Source organism: Leptonychotes weddellii, chromosome 11 (assembly GCF_054177405.1).
Source record: "Leptonychotes weddellii isolate Sample4059 chromosome 11, ASM5417740v2, whole genome shotgun sequence".
In the NCBI taxonomy this organism is placed as follows: Eukaryota; Metazoa; Chordata; class Mammalia; order Carnivora; family Phocidae; genus Leptonychotes; species Leptonychotes weddellii.
This window is the reverse complement of record NC_138379.1, coordinates 47,510,222-47,528,757: the sequence shown is the minus strand read 5'-3', so window position 1 is coordinate 47,528,757 and position 18,536 is coordinate 47,510,222. Positions and strand designations below refer to the sequence as shown.

At 36.8% G+C, this 18,536-nt stretch overlaps 2 protein-coding genes across 4 annotated transcripts in view; both read left to right on the top strand.

Moving 5' to 3' along the window:
* RAB6A (RAB6A, member RAS oncogene family) overlaps window positions 1–18,536 on the top strand; it is a 63,847-nt gene that overhangs the window by 31,578 nt on the left and 13,733 nt on the right. The window contains exons 2-5 of one of the 3 annotated variants that reach the window (XM_081798802.1): window positions 2,426–2,484; window positions 12,869–12,922; window positions 14,345–14,450; window positions 16,444–16,555. In XM_081798802.1, coding sequence (XP_081654928.1) covers window positions 2,426–2,484; window positions 12,869–12,922; window positions 14,345–14,450; window positions 16,444–16,555 — 331 coding nt within the window. Of the gene's footprint in view, window positions 1–2,425; window positions 2,485–12,868; window positions 12,923–14,344; window positions 14,451–14,513; window positions 14,620–16,443; window positions 16,556–18,536 lie in introns of all 3 variants that reach the window. The other 2 variants (XM_081798801.1, XM_081798803.1) reach the window with 2 other exon arrangements.
* Window positions 5,401–7,331, top strand: LOC145716214 (tubulin alpha-3 chain-like). Its single transcript, XM_081798800.1, has one exon. The coding sequence runs from the start codon at window positions 5,591–5,593 to the stop codon at window positions 6,335–6,337; it is 747 nt and encodes a 248-aa protein (XP_081654926.1). The 5' UTR covers window positions 5,401–5,590; the 3' UTR covers window positions 6,338–7,331.

The following is an 18,536-nucleotide window of genomic DNA, read 5'->3' as shown; positions in this document are numbered from 1 at the left end:
ATTTTCAATGACAGCCTAGCTGGATAGAGTATTCTTGGCTGCATATTTTTCTCATTTAGTGCTCTGAATATATCCTGCCAGTCCTTTCTGGCCTGCCAGGTCTCTGTGGATAGGTCTGTTGCCAATCTAATGTTTCTACCATTGTAGGTTACATATCTCTTCTCCCGAGCTGCTTTCAGGATTTTCTCTTTGTCTCTGAGACTTGTAAGTTTTACTATTAGATGTCGGGGTGTTGACCTATTTTTATTGATTTTGAGAGGGGTTCTCTGTGCCTCCTGGATTTTGATGCCTGTTTCCTTCCCCAAATCAGGGAAGTTCTCTGCTATAATTTGCTCCAATATACCTTCTGCCCCCCTCTCTTTTTCCTTCTGGGATCCCAATTATTCTAATGTTGTTTTGTCTTATGGTATCACTTATCTCTCGAATTCTGCCCTTGTGATCCAGTAGTTATCTTTTTCTCAGCATCTTTATTTTCCATCATTTGGTCTTCTATATCAGTATTTCTCTCCTGCCTCATTTATTCTAGTAGTTAGAGCCTCCATTTTTGTATTTAAAGTGTGTCTCTACAGAAAGCAAGTATTTGTGTTTTCTTATCCATTCTGACAATCTTTGTCTTTTAATTGGAGTTTTTAAATCTACTTTTAATTTACTCTATAAATTGATAGGGCTGGATTGGGTTTGTCTCCTTTGATTTTTGTTATTATTTTACTGTTCCATTTTGATTCCTCTGTTGACTTGTTGGCCATTCCTTTTTGCATATATTTTTAGTGGTTTTGCCAGGGCTTATGATATGCATCATTAACCTCTCACAGACTGTACTGTACTATTCACATAAACTATAGATAACTTACAACAGTATAACTGCGTCTATCTCCCCATCTTTTGTGTTTTAGTTGTCATATATTATATTCTCTATGTTATAAACTGTAATATTTTTACTTTTATTTATTTATTTGAGAGAGAGAGCGAACATGAGTGGGGGTAGGGGCAGAGGGAGAGGGAGAAGCAGACTCCTGATGAGCAGGGAGCCTGACTCGGGGCTTGATCCCAGGACCCTGAGGTCATGACCTGAATTGAAACCAGGAGTTGGACACCTAACCAGTTGGGCCACCCAGGTGCCCCTGGAGCTTATAATCTTTTAGGAAAAACAACATGTAGCAAATCATTATACGTTTGCATACCATTTTACAGGAAGTTTGAGGTAAACAGAGCAATATATTTACTAGGACTCCATAGTGAATCGTATTTAAAATACTTAGGGGCACCTGGCTGGCTCAGTCAGTAGAGCATTCACTCTTGATCTTGGGGTTGTGAGTTTAAGCCCCACATTGGGTATAAGAGATAACTTAAAAATAAAATCTTTTAAAAATAAAATGCTTAATAATTTTTAATCCTTTGAATAAAAACTATTTTATTTTATTTTAAATATTTTTGTTTATTTATTTGACAGAGAGAGAGAGTCAGCGAGAGAGGGAACACAAGCAGGGGGAGTGGGAGAGGGAGAAGCAGGCTCCCCGCTGAGCAGGGAGACCAATGCGAGGCTCGATCCCAGGACCCTGGGATCATGACCTGAGCCGAAGGCATCTGCTTAACTGACTGAGCCACCCAGGCGCCTCTGAATAAAAACTATTTTAACAACCTATTTTATATTTCTTTGTTATGTATTTTATATAGTTCCTTGCTTTTATCCACCACTATTTCCCCCTCTGTGAAATGCATATTGCCTTTTATCTCTTCAGATTTTTACATTTACTTTTTACAGATTCCAATCAGTGTTGAAAACAGTAGTATGTATATTTTTCCTGACTTTCCTATGAATGGTTCTAGAATCTTACCTTTAAGTACATGTTTTTATATATAAAAAATATTACAGAAAAACATAAACGAACATTAATTGTATATGGGTGGTATGATATACATAATTTTCACTTTGTTCCTGTAATTTTCTGTACCACCAGTAAAATACAATATGCATTTTACTCTTTTATGTGAAAAAGATGGTGAGCATTTTTTTGAAAAATGGAAACTATATGTACTGTTTACTAATGAATTCATAGTTCAACCGTTGCTATATAAAGAGGCTTCTTCTCAAGTCTAATCCTAGTTCTTTTTGTTAGGGCCCAAGTAATAATCTGCTTGGCCTTTTGTGAATTAGAGATGTCAACATAATTTATTATTTTCCTCCATCTTTTCATTTTCCTTATTTCTTTACTAAATAAAACTTTATTTACCTGTGCTTTTAATTTGAGAGATAGTTATCTGTTATTAGAGAAAGGTGTTTCAACAAGCTAGGGTCTATAGGTTTCTAAATTATTATTAGTAGAACCATTGCAGATATTTCCCATTGACTTTAATTGCAATTCTCTGTAGAAGAATCACAGTATATTGTTTTAACTGAGTGAATCTTTTTTCCTTTTCATTTCAGTTGGAAAGACATCCTTGATCACCAGATTCATGTATGACAGTTTTGACAACACCTATCAGGTATTTTATTTTTGCTGACTTAACTCGTTGTCTCTGTTTTATGTTAGAAGTAATATTTAAGGTCTTTTCAAAAATCTACTTATTTACATAAAAGCACTTTCTGTAATCTGTAAAATGCTATATAAATACAAAGTATAACTGATTTTGCTCATAGTCCTCAATCTTTTCACTTGATTTCTTTATCTCTTCTTCCAAAGTCCATTGAAAGATTATGACTAATTACCATCTGGGATAGAAGTAGTAGTGGTTATAGATATTCTCTTACGTGGTTCAAGCCTAGGATTCTTTTTTTTTTTTTTTAAAGATTTTATTTATTTATTTGACAGAGAGAGAACACAAGCAGGGGGAGTGGGAGAGGGAGAAGCAGGCTTCCTGTGGAGCAAGGAGCCCGATGCGGGGCTGGATCCCATGGCCCTGGGACCATAACCTGAGCTAAAGGCAGACGCTTAACGACCGAGCCACCCAGGCGCCCCTCAAGCCTAGGATTCTATGACCTTTTGATCTATACTTCAAGTCAAGAATAAATGAATGATGTAATTAGAAATCATTAGCAGAAGGAGATTTGGGATTTTCACAAATATGTGGAAATTAAACAGCACATTCCCAAATAACCAATGAGTCAAGGAAAAAAATTCACAAAGGAAATTTAGGAAATACTTTGAGACAAATGGAAAAAAAACAACAACCACCACAACATACCAAAATTTATAGGATACAGCTAAAGCAGTGCTATAAGGAAAAGAAGAAATATATTAAATCAATAATTTAACCTACTACCTTAAGAAACCAGAAAAGTAAACTAACCCTAAAACAAGCAAAAGACAGGGGCGCCTGGGTGGCTCAGTCGTTAAGCATCTGCCTTCGGCTCAGGTCATGATCCCAGGTCCTGGGATCGAGCCCCGCATCGGGCTCCCTGCTCCGCGGGAAGCCTGCTTCTCCCTCTCCCACTCCCCCTGCTTGTGTTCCCTCTCTTGCTGTGTCTCTCTCTGTCAAATAAATAAATAAAATCTTAAAAAAAAAACAAGCAAAAGACACATGACAAAGAACTTTTATCCAACACACACAGGACTCTTAAATCACATAGTAAAGAATTACTAATTCTTTACATTTTGACAAATTTCAGAAGATGTGTACACCTGTGAAGTTACCACCACGATCAAGATTAGGAACATTTTCATCCCAAAAGGAATTTGTTTTAATTAAGCCTTTTATTAAAAACCATAACGATCATAGAACAGAAATGACTGACATATATAAATCTGATATTTTAGGAAAGTCACTTCTTAAAAAGCTAGTTAGTATGTACTATATATATTTTATTATCATTCTTTTGAATATCTCAGAAATGGTTTAGCCACCTCATTAGACATGAAAAGAGCAAATTTAGAAATGAAAAATAGCTCAGTCAGTAAGAGTGCTTCAGTTTTCTTCTGGACTCCTTTAGGTCAGATATCCCCAAGTTTCTAGGTCCCTGCAACTCTACGGCCTATAGGCTTCACCTAGAGGACTTTCTCTTGAAGGTCTTGATGGTGTCTTGATTCTGAGCAATGCTCTGTCTCTTCTCATCAGAAGAGCTACAGATGCCAGTTTCAGAGACTAACAAAAGTATTGATGTCATTGAGCCACATGTGGAAAATTCCTGAAAAGTGTAAGCTCAGATCTTTAGGAGTAGAACCATTACCATAGGCTAAAAAATCTGAACTAAGGTCGGAGTCTTAGGCTAAATGACTTATTAGCTGGAGCCTATTTAGAGTTCTCTGGGTGTTTCTAAAGGATTTTGTTATACCCATGTTCCCAGTGAAATTAAGGAAATCTTTCAGGCATACCTGAAAGTGCCATTGCTGTTTCTTCATGCTGCTGTTCAGTCAGACATATATAAGGATAGTGATTGACATAAACGTAGTGATATTGATAGAATTTGACAGATAAGGAAAGATTGTGATTGTTTGTGGGAAAGTTGTTGCTAATAAAGCTAAAGTATCGGGTGCCTGGGTGGCTTAGTTGGTTAAGCGACTGCCTTTGGCTCAGGTCATGATCCCGGGGTCCTGGGATGGAGTCCCGTGTCGGGCTCCCCCTGCTCTGTGGGGAGCCTGCTTCTCCCTCTCCTTCTGCCTGCCACTCCCCACTGCCTGTGCTCGCTGTCAAATAAATAAATAAAATCTTAAAAAAAAATAAAGCTAAAGTATCATTGTACTTTGGCATTAATAGGTTTTGCTAATTAACAGTGTGAGTTACAAGTTTTTATAACAATTAGATACAGTCCTAGATGTTCTTTTAGTTTAGCTCTAACAAGAAAATTTAGATGATATAGTACCCTACATCCTTATGTAGGGAAATCAGCTTGACAGTATGTTAAGTATTATCTTTGAATATGAAGAATTGACCTTTATGTGGCTAGCTGCCAGCTTAGTTTCCAGGTGAAGAGTTCTTCAGTGAATCATTTGAAGATTCCCTACTCCGACCCCCACCACACACACAACAGAAAGACTTCTGAAATGAATAATTAAGGAACTAGTCTCCTTGCTAGAAATTTATTCTTGGGCTTATATGAGCCATATGTAATGTATATATCAAACTTAGTTTAAGTGAAGTTTTATTTCACAAAAATGATAAATTTTATGTTGTTAGTAATTCATGTTCTATGTATGATTCCTTTGCACTGAATTAATTTCATTTAAAAAGGAGGAAACTGGTTGGCCAGAAGAGCCTTTAATTGACCAAAATTTAGACAGTATTTCAGAGTGAAACAAAAAAACTGTTCTTTCTAACTAGAGAGCCTAGAATTGAGTATCTTAAAGTTGCTCTTGTTTTTCACCACTTACCTTCTTTTTCCAGTTATAAACTCACAGATTTTTTTAACAGTTTAAAGTATATCAGCTTGAACCATATTATGTTGCTATTTTTATAATTAAAAAATGATAGAATATTGTCAGTTTTACATGGTTCAGCTTAATATAAATAAGCTGAAGAAAGATTCCCACAGTTAGAGTAGATTCATTCTTTTTCCTGTTTTTTTGTTTGTAGACTAACCTTTGAGATTACTTTGAATTTAGAAGATTTATTCCGAAGGCTGTTACAAGTTGACAATAAACATAAATTCACCTTCATGGTAGACAGTGAAGCCATCTATGACATCTGTCATAGAAACCTCAGTATTGAACGCCCAGCCTGCACTAACCTAATTAGGTTGATAGGTCAAATTGTGTCCTTCATTACTGCTTCCCTCAGATTTGATGGAGTCCTGAATGTTGATCTGACAGAATTCCAGACCAATGTGGTGCCCTATCCCTGCATCTACTTCTGTCTGGCCACGTATGCTCCTGTCATCTCTGCTGAGAAAGCCTATCATGAACAGCTTTCTGTAGCAGAGATCACCACTGCATGCTTTGAATCAGCCAATCACATGGTGAAATGTGACCCTCGCCATGGTAAATACATGGCTTGCTACCTGTTGTACAGTGGCGACATAGTTCCCAAAGTTGTCGGTGCCGCCATTGCCACCATCAAGACCAAGCGTACCATCCAGTTTATGGACTGGTGCCCCATTGGCTTCAGAGTGGGCGTTAATTACCAGCCTCCCACCGTGGTACCTGGTGGAGACCTGGCTAAAGTACAGCGAGCTGTGTGCATGGTAAGCAACGTCACAGACATTTCTGAGGCTTGGGTTTGCCTGGACCACAAGTTTGACCTGATGTATGCCAAGCATGCCTTTGTTCACTGGTATGTGGCTAAGGGCATGGAGGAAGGAGAGTTTTCTGAGGCCCGTGAGGACATGGCTACCCTTCAGAAGGATTATGAGGAGGTTGGTGTGGATTTAGTTGAAGGAGAGCTTGAAGAAGGAGAGGAGTACTAAAGTTAAAAATGTCACAGAGGTGCTGCTTTTACAGGGAAGCTTATTCTGTTTTAAACATTGAAAAGTTGAGCTCTGATCAGTTAATTTGTATGTAGCAGTGTATACTCTTCATGTACAATTACTGACCTGTGCTTTAAAACACAACACTTTGTTACAGACTCAAGATGTCCTTTTCTCTGATGGATTTGAATAAAGTATTCCCAGGGATGCCTGGGTGGCTCAGGTGGTTAAATGTCTACCTTTGGCTCAGGTCATGATCCCAGGGTCCTGGGATTGAGTCCTGCATCAGGCTCCTTGCTCAGCGGGGAGCCTGCTTCTCCCTATCCCCCTGCTTACGGTCTCTCGCTTGCTTGCTATCTCTCTCTCTCTGTCAAATAAATAAATTAAAAAAAAAAATCTTTGAATAAAGTATTCCCTGTCTTAAATGGAAAAAAACCCCCAAACAAACATAAATTCATTGTGGCATAGTTTAAAACATTGAAACATTAATTTTTTTATTTTTTTATTCTTTTTTAAGATTTTATTTATTTGAGACAGAGAAAGAGCACCAGCAGGGGGCGGGGAGGGACAAAGGGGAGGGAGTTGCAGACTCCCCACTGAGCAGGGAGCCCAACTCAGGACTTGATTCCAGGACCCTGGGATCATGACCTGAGCTGAAGGCAGACGCTTAACCATCTAAGCCACCCAGGTGCCCCCATTGAAACATTTAAAACAATATAAATGAATTTTTCCAGGAAGATGGTGGTGATCTAATACATCCTTATAAATGAATTTTTCCAGGAAGATGGTGGTGATCTAATACATCCTTAAGCTCTTCAAGTTAAAGCTTTAAATTGTTCTACACACAATTCTAGTTTGTTACCATAGAAATAAAATTACCCCTGCATGCACTGTTTTTCTCATCCAGTGTTTTTTTGGTTTTTAATTTTCTTTAATTTTTAAGGACTCTTTTTTTTTTCTCCTACCAGAAGTATTGTTGTTTTATGGGGAGTGGGGGGAGAACAGTTCTTTTTTTCAAACTGTGCCAAGAACACTTAATATGAAATCTATCTTCTAATCAGATTAAGTGTACAATACAGTATTATGTGCACAGTGATCTCTAGAACTTGTTCACCTTATATAAGTAAAATTTTATGCTTGCTATAATGACTCATTTCTGAAGTCGACAGACTCCACATAGTTTTTCTCCTAAGCAACGTGGCACAAAGATATCTAAGAGAAAAGTATATATACAAGTTTCACACACATAAATTTATATAAACATATTTATTAATGGATGGTTACCTTTCTAAATGGAACCTGTATCAGTATCCTCCTTCTGGGATCCTTTGCCTTTCTTCTTTCTTTTTATCTCTGTTAGTCAGTGTTAGACTCTTCTTTAACTTGTCCACTCTTTTCTCCCTTTATTCTAGTCTTTGCCTTTCTCAACTCTTACTCTTCCTCTGTTTCCTGCTAGAGAAAGCAGCAGCCAGGCAACAGAACTCTATATATTTGTACCACAGAAGGAAGCTGATTATCATTGCTTGGTACAGAGAAAAACTTGTTTTCCTTACTTAATTACTTTTATGTAGGAAAACTCATGTCCCTTATGGAAAATCATGATGTTGATGGGTCTCTTGGCTTTATGCGGCATCAGTACAGGTGACAAACCAGTGGGAAGTCAGACAGAATAGTTAATTTACATCTGCAGTATTTTATAAAATTGCTGTTGGGGCAGATAAACACTGTTCTGAGTGGAGAGCATCCAAATACAAATATCTAAACTGTAGTTACTATTATCTTGATGCTGATATATTTGGGTAAGCCATTGTTTAATCTTGAATTGTGTGCTCCCGCAGTACAAGTACTCAGTTTAATTTTTTTTTTTTTTACAAAGTAGACTTTTCCAACATAATGAATTAATTAACACTTAAAATTATGTGAAGCTATAAATTAAGATATGTGGGAGAATTTTCTCTCACCTTTGGTTTCTTCTACAATTATTGCCTTCTGCATTTCTATAAAGAACATCAGCAAGAGGCAGGACTAACGTCTCATCCGTCTTTTATGAAGATTTGAATCAGTTCTACATCAGTAGCATTCAAGATGCTGGAATAGCTGATAATGTTTAGTTTTGCATCCATTCTTTCTATTTTTCCTGCTGTTGGCTTAATTCTTGTGGTTGATTAACTTTTTTGCCATAGTTCTGCTTGGAATAAAATTAACTGAAAAGAGCAGAAACAGGCTATGTTTTTCAGGTTAATTTTAATCTTTACGAGTTTGGTGTATAAATGATGTCCCAAAGGTAGGATAGTGCAGTGGAAGGGAGGGGATTATTATACATTTTATCATAAAGTCTTACTTTGCACTAATTTTAAAAACATTTATATGTTTTGGCTGTGAGGTCTGACAAGGTATATTTTGGTTTGTAGCCATTAAAAATTATTTTGGGCTGTTTATAACAAACACTAACATTAGTAAGTGACATGAGAATTTTTTTTTCCATATAAAAGAAGTCTGTAAGTAGAGTAGTTCAGGGCTTGTATGGCAGCTCCATAGTCATCTGGGACTTCTAACTTTGTTTAACCAAATCTAATATATGACTTCCATATGGAGGTTGCCTCATGGTTATTGAATGGTTCCTGGAGTTCTGGCCATGGTATCACATCCAGGCAAGAAAAAGGAAAGGAAAAAAACCAAGAGTGTACCTCTCAACTGAGTCAGCCCCATTTATTTAAAGCTCAAAGAAGGCTGGAAAATGTAGTTTTTTCAGTGAGAAAAGTATGGATTCAAATAAATGTTTGATTGTTTTAATAAGGAAGGGGAAGGTGGATATTTGTGTAGAAAGTTAGCTGCCTCTTCCACATTGTCTGATTAAATGAGGTTCTCTGGGTGAGATTTGTTAAATGTAGCCCATACCATTCCTGTACATTCCTCAGGTTTGTCAGTTAGATGCTTTTGCACAGTAATTCACATTTATGAACCCATTATCCCAGCCTATAGCAGAACGGGATATACATTTTCAGACTGAATGTCACAAGATGGAATTCGTACTTAGGTTATGTATATTTAAGCCCTAAATTTAGAAATGTAATTGAAATACATAGTCACATAGTTTAGGATAAAGGGGAAAGCTAGCTTGCTTTTTTTTTTTTTTTTAAGATTTTATTTATTTAACAGAGAGAGAGAGCACAAGCAGGGGGAGCAGTAGAGGGAGAGGGAGAAGCAGTCTCCCCGCTGAGCAGGGAACCCAATGCAGGTCTTGATCCCAGGACCCTGGGATCATGACATGAGCCAAAGGCAGACGCTTAACCATCTGAGCCACCCAGGCACCCCTTGCTTGCTTTCTTAATAAAAGTCTGTGTATAATTGAAATCTGCAAAACGCTGCTCAAAAAAAATTAAAGAAGACCTAAATAAATGGAGAGACATCCTGGGCAAAGGGCTTAGAAGACTTAATATTGTTAAGATGTTGATACTAACTACTGAAAGCAATCTACTGATTTAATGCAGTCCCTATCAGATTTCTCCTGCCATTTGTGTATAAATGAAAGAGCCGATTCTAAATTGCAAAAGCCAGAACAGTCTTGAAAAAGAAAAATAGGGCACCTGGGTGGCTCAGTTGGTTTTGCATCTGCCTTCGGTTCAGGTCATGAACCCAGGGTCCTGGGATCGAGCCTCACATTGGGCTCCCTACTCAGTGGGGAGCCTGCTTCTCCCCCCGCCCCAACCCGCTCATGCTCACTCTCTCTCTCTCTGACAAATAAATAAATAATTAATTTAAAAAAAAAAAAAAAGGAGGACACACACTTCCTGATTTCAAAATTTATTACAAAGCTACAGTAATCAGAACAATGATAGACCTATAGACCACTGGAATAGAATAGGGAATCCATAAGGTAAATCCACATATCTATTGACAATTGATTTTCTTTTTTAAAAATTTTTTTAAAGATTTATTTATTTTAGGGGCGCCTGGGTGGCTCAGATGGTTAAGCGTCTGCCTTCGGCTCAGGTCATGATCCCAGGGTTCTGGGATCGAGTCCCGCATCGGGCTCCCTGCTAGGCGGGGAGCCTGCTTCTCCCTCTGCCTCTGCCTCTCTCTCTCTCTCTCTGACTTTCATGAATAAAAAAAAAAGATTTATTTATTTTAGAGAGTGTGCGAGCATGCCCTTGTGCACAAAGTGGGGGAGGGGCACAGGGAGAGAGAAATTCATGCAGACTCCCCACTGAGCATGAAGCCCAATGCAGGGCTAGATCCCAGGACCCTGAGATCGTGACCCAAGCCTAAATCAAGGGTCGTACACTCAACAGACTGAGCCACCCAGGCACCGGACAATTGATTTTCAATAAAAACACCAGGCTCAACCTACATAATGGGAGGAAATATTTGAAAATTACATATCTGAGAAGGGTTTAATATCTAGGATCTATAAAGAACTCTTGCATATCAATAATAAAATGACAAATTTAAAAATGGGCAAAGGACTTGAATAGACATTTATTCAGAGAGGTTGTACAATGGCCAGTAAGCACATGAAAAGATGCTTAACATTATTAGTCATTAGAGAACTGCAAATCAAAATCACGAAAAGATTCCACTTCCTACCTACTAGGATGAGTATTATATATAAAAAGAGAGAATACCAAATTCTGGCAAGAATGTGGAAAAATTGGAACCTTCATGTATTGCTATTGGAAATTTAAAGTCATGCAGCTACTATGGAAGCCAGTGTGGCATTTCCTCACAAAGTTTAAGTAGAATTATCATATGGCCTAGCAGTTCTACTAGTATATACTGAAGAATTCAGTATAGGAACTCACAGCAGCCAAAAGGTGGAAACAACCCAAATGTCCATTAATAGATGAATGAAAAAAGAAATTGTGGGCTATCCATACATTCTGATAAGTTATTGCTTAATGGGTACAGTTTCTGTTTGAGGTTATAAAAAAGCTTTAAAAATAATGTTGACAGTTATACATCTTTGTGGATATAATCAATGCCATTGAATTGTACATTTAATGTGGTTACATTTTATTTTTTTAAAGATTTTATTTAAGAGAGAGAGTGAGCACATGAGTGGGGGGAAGGGGTAGAGAAAGAGAGAGAGAGAGAAGCAGACTTCCCATGAAGCAGGGAGCCCAATGCAGGGCTCGATCCCAGGACCCTGGGATCATGACCTGAGCCAAAGGCAACTGCCTAACCAACTGAGCCACCCAGGTGCCCAAAAATGTCACATTTTATGATATTTGTTTTACCACAATTTAAAAATAAAATCTTTTTTTTTTTTTTTAAGATTTTATTTATCTATTAGAGAGAGAATGAGAGACAGAGAGCATGAGAGGGAGGAGGGTCAGAGGGAGAAGCAGACTCCCTGCCGAGCAGGGAGCCCGATGCGGGACTTGATCCCGGGACTCCAGGATCATGACCTGAGCAGAAGGCAGTCGCTTAACCAACTGAGCCACCCAGGCGCCCAAAAATAAAATCTATCTTAAAAAAATATATCAGTGTCAGTGTAGGTTCATCAGCTGTAACAAATGTACCAGTTTGGCAGGGGATGTTAACAATAGGGCGTGTTAATGCCTATGTGGGGGTAAGGGAGTATATGGAAAATCTCTGCACCTTTCAGTTTCGCTATGAACCTAAAACTACTCCCAAAAAATAGTATTTTAAAAAATGGTTAAGATGGTTAATTTTATTATGTGTATTTTATCACAACTTAAATATATATAATAAATATATATTATAATCATTATATTTTGGAAAGAGCTGGACTTTTACTCCCAACTCCACAGCAGAAGCTTTGTTCCCCTGGACAAGTTTTTTAACTTCTCTGAACCCCACTATTGTTTTTTGGGGGTTTTTTGTTTTTGTTTTTAAAGATTTTTATTTATTTATCAGAGAGAGAGAGAGAGAGAGAGTGTGTGCACAAACGGGGGTGGGGGTGGGGCAGAGGGAGAAGCAGGCTCCCCACTGAGCAAGGAGCCCTGTGTGGGACTTGATGCCAGGATCCTGAGATCATGACCTGAACCGAAGGCAGACGCTTAACCAGCTAAGCTACCCACGCATCCCTGAACCCCAATATTGTTAAAATGATAAAAATAAGAATGGCAGTAGCTACCTTGCAGAGATGTATGAGGATTAGAGATGATCGAGTAAAAGGCCTAAAAGAATTCTTTAGCACACGTGCTCAGTAGGTGGAAACCATTATCACTGAAAATTTTGTTCATTCGTATTTGGCTATGATGTGTTTTTGTGTTTAATTCATTATTTCTCTTACAATCATAATTACCATTTGAACCCTGAACTGCTATTAAACTATTATTATGTTTTCAATTTATTTATTTATTTATTTATTTGAGAGAGCGCATGCATGGGGGGAGGGGCAGAGGGAGAGGCCGACTCCTGCTGAGCAGGGAGCCCCATGCGGGGCTTGAGATAGGGACCTGAGCTGAAGGCAGATGCCTAATCGACTGAGCCACCCAAGTACCTCCTAAACTATTATTATTTTTATTTTATTTTTTAACTTCCTTGTTTTATTCTCTTTTACAGGCAACAATTGGTATTGACTTTTTATCAAAAACAATGTACTTGGAGGATCGAACAGTGAGTAATGTTTTCAGTGTGCAATTTTCTGCAACACTCCAGGATAGAAAACTATGATCAAAGCTATAATTGATGATTGTCACCATAAGAAGCTCTTAGCAAAGTAGAGAAAGTTAGTTTACAGGCTTTGAGAAAAACTATTATTAACAGAGTGGTAGTACTTAGCATTCTGGCTTAATCCCTAAGTAAAATCCAAAGAGGAGAGAAAGCCAAGTTGTTTGGAAAATACTGAATGCCCTAGGCTTGCTAAACAAAATTTGTCGCCCTGATTTGGAAAAATGATAACAAATAGCATTGAGATAATGAAAAGTGTGTTTTCATAAAGAAATTAGAGCTGCTAAAGACCTTTTGAGTGCTACTCTTGAGGCATTAAAAAATATCTCATTTGAATATCACATAATTTGTGAATTTCAAAATTTTATTTGTCAGAATATGATGAATACCAAAGTGACAGTAACTAGGTAGAGGTAGTGTGTATTTATTTGTTGGATTTAGATGCCTATCTTTTGGAATGCTCCCTTTAAGCATAGTATAAATTCTGTATTCTAGCCCACTGTCCCTGGAAGAGATTCCTATCAACTAAACAGTGACTGTCTTATTAAATGTAATATTTCAGGACCTATACCCCCCAAAAATTATTGTATCTCTAATGCTTTTTCATATAAGTGTGTAAGTTTTTCTTTTGGATGTTCTCTTTTATGTTTTAATACACAGCATGTCGTTTCTTAAATTTTCAAAGCTTAGAAATTGCTTTATAATGGTAAGATAACTGAATGCTTATTTTCAGGCTTTTCTTCCTCAAATATAGATATGAAAAAGTAAGAAAATAACATTTTTATGTAGTGTTGCGAAAAGATATTTCTCCTTTTTTGTTAGGTTATATACAATGTTCTGGGAAGAAACATGTAGGAGAAACATACGCACAGTAGTCAGAGACCCAATTTCACAGTGTTCTGGATCCAATAAAAAAGAGACAAATTCTAGCTTCAGAGAGGTTTTCAGAGAAGCATTCATTCCTTTACTCTGATAGCCGGGGCTGCTCATTGGCATTTACCTTCATTTTTCCCTTTTATGCTCACTATTTGAACATCAACACAGTCTACTTTTTGCTATCCGGAAGGCATAAGATCCAAAGAGATGTTATAGGGAGTAAAAAAAAGCTATATTTCTGATTCTGTGAAATCTTTCACATTGCCATATTTAAGTCACATACCTTCAGAGCAAGCAAATTTTTAATATACTCCCTTTTGAAAAAGGAAAGGAATTTTGTATTATTTTCAATCCTCACATCCCTGCAACCTTTTGCATGAGTCTGCTTTTTACCTTCTTCCCACCTTCCCCCTTTTAAAAACATTATTTCTTTTTTCTTTTTAGTATGAGTTTGGTTTTTTTTTTTTTTATTTATTTTTTCCCATCCCACAGATCAGGCTGCAGCTTTGGGATACTGCGGGTCAGGAACGTTTCCGTAGCCTCATTCCCAGTTACATCCGTGATTCTGCTGCAGCCGTAGTAGTTTACGATATCACAAGTAGGTATTTTGCAACGGGTTGACCTTTCTTATTTTTCTTGCTTGTTTGACTGATTTTGTTAGGTACGATTGCAATTATGGGACACAGCAGGTCAAGAGCGGTTCAGGAGCTTGATTCCTAGCTACATTCGTGACTCCACTGTGGCAGTTGTTGTTTATGATATCACAAGTGAGTGGGGGGAATTACGCATTTCTAATCTTTCAACCTTTAGCTTAGCTGCATGCATGTTCTTGTCTTGTGCTTGTTTTCTATACTAGCATGTAAAAATGAGTTTTGTCATAGTAAACCTTATCATATACCAGTTAGGTCAGAAATATTTGCTTTGGTGCTTGTACCAACATGCTTTATTTCCACTGTGCCAGATTTTTTTTGCCCTGGAAATTTTCCTTCAGATCTAATTATGGATCCTCTCCAAGGCTTTCTTAGTATCCTGTTATCCCTAAGTCACACCGTAATTATGGTTGGAAGAATGTCTCCTTTTTCATTTAACTTGATCTCAGATTTCTCTAAAATAAAATAATCTGCATTTAAGCCTCTTGCCAAAATTTTCAAATCCTCCAAGGCTTTCTGTTGAGGCTATTAAAAGCTTCCGCTAGCCAACTTTTCTCTGCTTTCCACTTCCAGCCATCCTCTCTCTATAGAGGAAGGCAGAGAAAACATATAATGTGCAGTTTTCTATTAATCATTTTCATTTGAATCACATCTGGATTCTGTGACTGACTGACTTTGTTGCTAACAAATTACTTTCATTTCTCTCCAAGAAGAAATTTTAAATAGGAGATTGAAACAAGTAATGATCTTCCTTTTTCTTTTCCCTAAAGACTAAATAAGGTCTTTGGCATTTTAAGTGCCTGTAAATTTTCCACAGAATATGGTGACTGACAGAGAAATGCTCTCTGATTAAAATTGTCTTTGTAAATTGGTTTATTATATACATTAGGCAATATTAAGCCTTATCATTCCATATAGTGGTCCATAATTTGTAGGAAAACCAGAATAATGTTACATCTTAAACTTACTTTAAAGAGAATCTTACATAAACTATTGGTTTGAGCTAGTGATATTCTTACTGTACATTTTTGCATATGTGCTCAACCAGAAGTCGTATCTACTTAATAATTGCTATGGCAGAATTGTAAGTTTGCATTCAGAGACCTTTTTTGGGGGGGTGGGTTAGGTGCTATATGCAATCTTTCTTTTCTTAAAGCTTTACTTTGGGTTGCTACTTGTTTAAAAAATGTGTATGTTCATTATTGTGCATTGACAAGTTTTGCAGCTTTAAAATGTTTGTGCTTACTTTAACCAAATCAAATGAAACCTCGTGTATTTTTCTTTAAAAATTGTGTACATGTGGTTAAAACATTAGTATACTGTTTTCTGGAGCTGCTGTAAAAAATACTGAAGTATTCTACTTAGAATGCACTGCTAGGAAAGATGGATTTTGTTACAAGTGATTCTGGTGCATTAAACTAATGAACTTCAAGTTAAAGTGATCACAAACTGAACAAGCAATGCAAACAAAGTGGTGTTGAAAGCTATGTAAAGGCTTTATAATTTTCTGGATGTGTTGGGATTTACTGGCTGACCTACTTTTGGAGATGCTTTCTTTGTTATGCTGGGTATGTGTAAGTAATCAAAAAAAACATTGTGGCAATGTGACACCATATTATCTGTCATAGCTGTCCTTGCATTTTAAAAAGGTCCCCCCCCCAATTACATATGGTACGTTGCACTCATTTGGTCATGTCCAAAAATTTTAAACTACTATAAAAGGAACCTTGAGTACTTTATTCTTTTGATTTGTTTATATCACTGACAGTTGTACTCAGATAAAATGGAGTCATGTTGCAGGCACATTAAAAGTGGATCCTAATGTGCCACCCCCTCCCCAACTTCCAGGATTTGTTTTTTGTTGTTGTTGTTGTTGTTTGGTTTATCACTTGGGGAAGCTTTGCAGTAACACTAATCTCTCTGTCCACCCTCCTATACCAGATGTTAACTCATTCCAGCAAACTACAAAATGGATTGATGATGTCAGAACAGAAAGAGGAAGTGATGTTATCATCATGCTAGTAGGAAATAAAACAGATCTTGCTGACAAAAGGTATAGAGTGATTTTGTATATGTATCAAATATTTGATATCTTTGTTAAGCAGTCTGTTATTTTTATTACTGAAGAATTGTTTTGAAAGGAAACATGTTTAATTCTTAAGTTTATACTCCCCTTTTCTTTAGTGTGAGAACCTGAAATATAAATGTAAACATTAAACTCAGTCCTTAAAGGAAAATGAGTTTTTTTGTTTTGTGTAAGCCCATGTGTAAATAGCTTTTGTGCAAAATTGTTTACACATGGGGGAAAAGAAGATTGTTTATACATGAAGCTGGTAACTATTTTGCATTTTTTAGGCCTCATAAACATGGGCACTATTCTGTTAAAGAACAAAATGTTTTAAGAACAAATCCTGTCCTTAAAAATTATTCATAATGATTAAATGCACACTCTTTTGGTAGTCTTCTTATAAATATTCATTATAATTCAGTGGTGCAGTTTTTCTTTCCTTTTTTTAAATTGTATGGTTGAACCAGACTGTGTAGTTGAACTGAATAGCTTGATTGTGATACCTTAGTCAAATGAGCAAAGCCATATTCAAGTCACAGGATACAAAATTATTAACATTCACTGTAGAACCCATGGCTTGAATATCTGCCTTCAGCATCCTAAGTAATCTACTGGATATTCTTTCTGCTTTAAATAGTCTTGACCATTTTACTTAATAGTAGAAGCTTTTACTATTTGCTGTTTGTTTATTCATGAGATGGATATTGAAATTCAGGTATTGAACTTGTACTATTAATTAAAATGTTGCAAAGAAATCCAATATGTTCAAAGGCTTGTGGAAATGTTAAGCCCATTGCTTCCCATGGTACCTCATTTGGAATTGGCAGTAGAATGACAAAAAAAGTCTGTCTTGATTTAAAAGTAAACTCAAGAGTATGATCATCTTTCCTTTATGAAAATACTTGTTTGGACATCAGTTGGCATCATGAGTTTTCACTATTTTATTTATCTCCACTCAGAATTTGTAGATCATGGGACATCTGGGTGGCTCAGTCGGTTAAGCGTCTGCCTTCGGCTCAGGTCATGATCCCAGGGTCCTGGGATCAAGTCCCACATCGAGTCCCGCATCAGGCTCCTTGCTCAGCGAGGAGCCTGCTTCTCCCTCTGCCTGCCACTCCCGCTGCTTGTGCTTTCTCTCTCTCTCTAATAAATAAATACAATCTTTTTTTTTTAAAAAAGAATTTATAGATCATGTAGGTATATATTCTTCTAGTAGAGAGTCCCTAGTACTTTCATTTTTAAATAGGAAAATTGTATATCTGAATTGCTTTCTGTTATAATAGCGAGAGTTGTCTAAAAGGATGCATATAGCATCTGTTCTTTTATTGTGTCATATTTCAGTTGAGTACATAAATGCTAGAAACTTACCTCAATTATACATAAAGTGATTTTTTTTCTTCAAGGTAGTATTTGTCCATTGGTTTGGAATTACTGTGTTTCTCAGCAAGTTTTGCCAGACTGTCATCCTTTAATTTTAAAATGAGTAAAAGATTTAAAGGTTTGTTAAATAAGCATTAGAAGAAAAATTTTTTGGTAGTAGGTGGGTGGCCTTTTATAAGCATGACATGAAATCCTAAAGCCATAAAGAGAAAGATTGGTTTAAGTCTGAATATATAAATATAAAGATCATATTCACCAATTAGATCAGCCATTATTCAGAAGATTGATAATGCACAGTATTGTCAAGAATCTAAATAAGAACTACAATGGAATATTATGCAGCCATCAAAAAACACAAAATCTTGCCATTTGCAACGACATGGATGGAACTAGAGGGTATTATGCTAAGTGAAATAAGTCAATCAGAGAAAGACAAGTATCATATGATCTCACTGATAGAGGAATTTGAGAAACAAGACAGGATTGTAGGGGAAGGGAGGGAAAAATGAAACAAGACGAAACCAGAGAGGGAGACAAACAATAAGAGACTCTTAATCTCAGGAAACAAACTGAGGGTTCTAGAGGG

Excerpts from the sequence above, each read along its gene's own strand:
- LOC145716214 (XM_081798800.1), top strand. The coding sequence starts at position 5,591 with ATGGTAGACAGTGAAGCCATCTATGACATCTGTCATAGAAACCTCAGT.